The following is a 5,191-nucleotide window of genomic DNA, read 5'->3' as shown; positions in this document are numbered from 1 at the left end:
TTGCGATTTCCAACTTGCTGTGTAATGTTTATGTTGAATGGCCGATGAGCACCAATACGTTTTTATCTATAATTTCTCTTCATATGAAAAGCTCGGGGACTTTAATATATATATTATTATTATTATATTATATATATTTTTTAAGCTAAACTGGTTGTCTTCCCACCTGCCCTGAATGACGCGTCGCCACCGCTGCTGATATTAAGCAATAACTGCAGAAGCTACAGTATATTGGACCAGGACTAGTCATTAGCTGCATAGGGAGAAAGTTTTCTTTACACACACAAAATCATACCTGGTCCGGATGGACCTGATCAAATCAAAGATGTCGGTAACAACTAACATAACTGCTCGCTGAGCGAATCACTTTCACCGGATGTGACGTAAGACACTGAGTCGGGCATCCTTCCTTTCGGTCGCAGGCTGCACGTAGCTGCAGCGGTCTGATAAGTAAGGTCCCCAGAAGTCAGCTGTTGTTGGAATATCGGTTGTTATTGGTTCTTTTGGAGGGCACTAACCACCCAACAATATGCCCATGTACCAGGTAAAGCCCGTCTTTGGGGATGACATAAAGACTGATTTGCCAACCTGCATGTACAAGTTGCCGAATATCCACGCGCAGAGAAGTGCAAGTGGCTGCTCGGAACATGCGCTTCAGGTAACTAACGTTATTTGAAATCCGACCATAAATGGACTAGCTAAACTCACTAATGTCATGAATTAACTAGCCAGCTAATAAATGTGACATTTTGCTGTCAAAAATGAGCTAACGTTACATAGCCCCACAACAACAACAGTTAGATCATTTGCCAGAAAATTAGCTAACGTTAGCCTAGCTTCAACCCTACCAATCTCTTATTCGGCTGATGCAATGATGTGTGGCTGACTAACGTAATTTGAGTTAACTACCGTAGCTAGATGTTTTGGTTGTGCCCCCCAGAATTTGTGACAGGACGTTACCAGTACACTACTCCGAACGTATATTTTCCTCTACAGAGTTAGTTAGATTTTAGCAGCAAGCATAGGATTGGCCCAGGTCAGACATTTTGTGTGCTAGACTGAGTGGATGATATGGGTGGGTGTAACTGACTGCCAGTAATTTACTACTGTAGCTAGCTAACGTTAGCGAGACAGCAACAAAAACATGTCATTAAACAGTATAATGAACGTTATATAGACGTGGTGTCATTTCTTGTAGCCTTTTTCTATATGCCATGTAGGCTAATGGATTCAGCCATAGCCGAGCCTAATATTATAATGTTGCTAGCTGACTATAGGAATGGCTCTGAATTCAGCCTTATCAACAATGACTCCCTGTTTACAATCATCAGACCAAATGATCTAGCTAGTTTATAAGAATGAGTCAATGACACATTTCTGTTTTCATGTTTGGTGTTTTGACAGCTCACCTAAAGATTTCCTCAGGAAACACAGCTTTCTTGGCAATCAATCCCTTCACCTCCCTCAGTATTCAGTCCCCCTCAAACAATTATCTGCCTGACTACATAGTCCCTCAGTGTGACAAAGGCCTAGCCAATGTTGCACTGAAAGTTGCTAATATTGTGTTGATTCGATGACAATTGCCACAGTAAAGGGAAACGTTGATAGTGTTAACTAACAGGGAAAACTCTAGAAAGTTGAGAAGTTCAATCTAGCAGCAGTCCCGGGGGAGTTGCGTGCCTGCCTGCAGCTTGGAGGGAACATTGGGCTTAACATGAATGATCATGTAATGTGTGTGTATTGTGTTAACACATTTCCTTCACAGGGCCCTGAGGGCAGCATGGGTGTGTTTGTTTGTGGCAGGGTGTGTTTACTTTCTCTTTTTGTCAGACAGGTGGACCCTGCAGTACAGGCTTTGGAGCTGCGTCAGCATAAAATCAAGTGTTTGTCTTAATGTACTATATATGTGTTAACCATAGCTCTCCACCCCCCCTGTAGAATGGGACAGAGGTGGACCCTGCGTTCAGAGACCTGGAGGTACGTCAGGATAAGATCATGCGCAGGCTCTATGAATTGAAGGCAGCCGTGGATGGCCTGGCCAAGACCGTGACCACACCCGACGCTGACCTGGACCAGACTGTGACCTCTCTCTCCCAGAGTCCCACAGCCACATCCTTTAGAGGTACTGCAGACCTGGACTCCCTACTGGGCAAGGTGAGGAATAGAGCTCTTGTCTGTTAAATATCTTATAGAAATAGAGCTCTTGTCAATTATAGGAGTAGAGCTCTTGTCTGTTAGTGATCTTATAGGAGTAGAGCTCTTGTCTGTTAGTGATCTTATAGGAGTAGAGCTCTTGTCTGTTAGAGATCTTATAGGAATAGCAATTCATTAAGTTGAGTTTCGTCAATACGCCGCATAATTTGTCTATTTCGGCTGTGCCACGACTCAAGTGTGGTGGAAACGCCTTATGAGGGTATCATCATAATTTGTCCTGTACCCATTAGGACCTTGGTGCCCTCCGGGACATTGTGATCAACGCCAATCCGGCACGACCACCCCTCACCCTGCTGGTGCTCCACGCAATGCTGTGCCAGCGCTACCGGGTGCTCTCCAGTGTGCATGTCCACTCATCAGTGTCCGGTGTGCCCGCGCAGCTGCTCGCCTGCCTGGGGCCGCGCCACGCAGACAGCTACGTCCGCCAGCGTTTCCAGCTGGGCTTCACCCTTATATGGAAAGATGGTGAGGGTTGGTGGTAGTCAGAGACAGGGTAGTAAAAGAGTAGAAAGTTTAGATTGGGAACAGTGGGTGGGCAGATTGGGTTAAGTGAAGGGGGTGGAGAGACTGGGTAGAAAAAGAGGGGAATGTTGGGAGAGGGGGGGGGGTAGAAAGAGTAGTGGAGTGAGAGATAGGGTATGGCTAGGAATGTCACCTAGCTTTGAACTGACGTGACTGGTCTAGGTTAGGGAGATGTGATGTCAGACGTACTAGTATCGCTCACCATTTACTATTCATATGTATAGACAATGTGTCCTTTCATTGTTAGATGCTTTCAACATTTTTAACACCTATTTAGATTATCTCTGGAGTAAATGTACCTTTCTCCTCTCATCCCTTGCCCTCTCTTCCGTCTCCCCCCTCTCTTTCTCTCTCGCCGTCTCCCCCCTCTCTCTCTCTCGCCGTCTCCCCCCTCTCTCTCTCTCTCGCCGTCTCCCCCCTCTCTCTCTCGCCGTCTCCCCCCTCTCTCTCTCCGTCCCCTCTCTCTCCGTCTCCCCCCTCTCTCTCTCCGTCTCCCTCCCCTCTCTCTCCATCTCCCCCCTCTCTCTCTCTCGCCGTCTCTCTCTCTCGTCGTCTCCCTCCCTCTCTGTATCTCTATATCTCTAGTCTCCAAGCTGCAGATGAAGTTCAGCATTCAGAACATGTGCCCCATCGAGGGCGAGGCCAACGTGGCGCGCTTCTTGTTCCGCCTCGTTGCCCCTTACCCCAGCGACCCCGCCCTGGCTACACTGGTGGACAGTTGGGTGGACACAGCCTTCTTCCAGCTCGCTGAGGGCAGCGCTAAGGAGCGGTCGGCAGTCCTCCGCGCCCTCAACGGCGCTTTGGGTCGCGACCCCTGGCTGGCCGGTCCCGAGCTCTCGCTGGCTGACATCGCCTGTTACTGCTGCGTCCTCCAGACAGGCCCTGCCGCCTCCTGTCCTGCCAACGTCCAGCGCTGGCTTAAAGCGTGTGAGAACCTGGGCCACTTTGGCCCCGCCAACCCTCTACTGCAGTGACCACAGCTGCCTAGCAGATCTCAGGGTGCTTCAATGGAGTAGGTAGAAGATACCCACTAGTCATTGATCCAGAGTCAGATATTGCCCCAGTCCCCTTGTTGGGAATAGAGGTTTTGGGGTGAAGTAGTAGTCTGACCCTAGATCTGTGTACGGGTGACTTCTAGCTGGAGCGCCACCAGGGCCCAGCCTATGGGGTTTAACTGTATCTCTGCACTGTGCTCAGAACGAAAAGGGAATAATTGAATACACCTGTCACATCCCAATACTCTAGAAATGCTCCCTTACTCCCTTACTTGTGTATCTAAGCTTTGCAATGACTGAACAGATATAGATAGCTGTAAACACAGTTCTCCCTCCCTCGTGCCTAACAAGATGATCTACACAGATGGGTGTGTGTGTGGGGGCGTAGTAATGGGGTGTGACTTGCTGTTTAACTAAAGAAGCGGTTGAAAAATGTGACGCAACAGGACCTACTGATGTGGTATCTACAGTATGAAAAGTAAAACTTTGTAGCGTTTTTGTTCTTAAATCACTAAAATGTCCACTTTGGATCAAACTTTGAACTGTGGTTTCCCCTGTTTCTTTTGTCTGTATGTATGGTTAGTTTCAGCTTTCGTTCATTGCTTGAACCCTACTTCACTTATATAACCTGAGAAAGAATGAGACTGTTACTTTGTGACATCAATGAGTGTAGCTGTACAAAACATTAGAAACACCAGCTCTTTCCATGACAGACTGACCAGGTGAATCCAGGTGAAATGTCACTTGTTAAATCCACTTCAATCAGTGTTGATGAAGGGGAGGAGACGGGTTAAATAAGGATGTTTAAGCCTTGAGATAATTAGACATGGATTGTGTATGTGTGTCATTTAGAGGGTGAATGGGCAAGACATAGTAGGTGCCAGGCGCACCTGTTTGTGTCAAGAACTGCAAGAATGGTCCACCACCCAAAGGACATCCAGCCAACTGGAGTCAACATGGGTCAGCATCCCTGTGGAAGGCTTTCGACACCTGGTAGAGTCCATGCCCTGATGAAATCGGGCTGTTCTAAGAGCAGAAGAGGGGCTAAGTCAATATTAGGAAGGTATTCCTAATGTTTTGTACACTCAGTGTAAGTGTTAGGTGTTACACACAGAATGACCTTGAAGGAATATTTCACCCACATTACAGAAGGACCTCTTGGTTTCCTCCAGGCCTCGTTTTGTATCACTTTCCAATTATAAAACTGGGGGGGCAAAAATGCTATTTCAGAATGTGTTGGGGGGCATGTCCCCCCCCCCCCCCCTGTCCCCTGTAAAAGTTGCGCCCCTGGTTTCCTTACCATACCAGCAGTCTATGGACAAGGTCAGACATCAATCTATGCTGTGGTTTACCTGGTCACTGTCGCCAAATGACAATTTAGCATATGTGGCACAAATCCAATGCAAGTCAACATCCCATATATAAATATATATTTTTGCGCTTCATGTCTGCATCATCTT

The 5,191-nt window shown here is 47.2% G+C and overlaps 1 protein-coding gene across 2 annotated transcripts; it reads left to right on the top strand.

Annotated features, from left to right (window-relative positions):
• The first annotated feature begins 415 nt into the window (after nt 1-415).
• On the top strand, nt 416-4,273 carry aimp2 (aminoacyl tRNA synthetase complex interacting multifunctional protein 2). 2 transcript variants are annotated; one of them, XM_036941567.2, is made up of 4 exons: nt 416-544; nt 1,939-2,154; nt 2,445-2,679; nt 3,322-4,273. In XM_036941567.2, exons 1-4 carry the CDS (start codon nt 530-532, stop codon nt 3,708-3,710), a joined length of 855 nt encoding a protein of 284 aa, XP_036797462.1. In that variant the 5' UTR covers nt 416-529; the 3' UTR covers nt 3,711-4,273. The 2 variants fall into 2 exon arrangements, with proteins under 2 accessions (XP_036797462.1, XP_036797461.1); XM_036941566.2 differs by having other exon boundaries at nt 416-658.
• Nucleotides 4,274-5,191: the final 918 nt, after the last annotated feature.

This window comes from Oncorhynchus mykiss, chromosome 12, assembly GCF_057628025.1.
Source record: "Oncorhynchus mykiss isolate SJ-2025 chromosome 12, ASM5762802v1, whole genome shotgun sequence".
Lineage (NCBI taxonomy): Eukaryota > Metazoa > Chordata > Actinopteri > Salmoniformes > Salmonidae > Oncorhynchus > Oncorhynchus mykiss.
The sequence above is the reverse complement of the archived record's forward strand: the minus strand, read 5'-3'. Positions and strand labels throughout refer to the sequence as shown.

What these genes read in the sequence shown, in the direction of transcription:
- aimp2 (XM_036941566.2), top strand. Translation starts at nt 530, where the DNA reads ATGCCCATGTACCAGGTAAAGCCCGTCTTTGGGGATGACATAAAGACT. An exon ending in TGGACTCCCTACTGGGCAAG is followed by an intron (nt 2,155 to 2,444) that starts GTGAGGAATAGA and finishes TGTACCCATTAG; the next exon opens with GACCTTGGTGCCCTCCGGGA. An exon ending in CACCCTTATATGGAAAGATG is followed by an intron (nt 2,680 to 3,321) that starts GTGAGGGTTGGT and finishes CTATATCTCTAG; the next exon opens with TCTCCAAGCTGCAGATGAAG.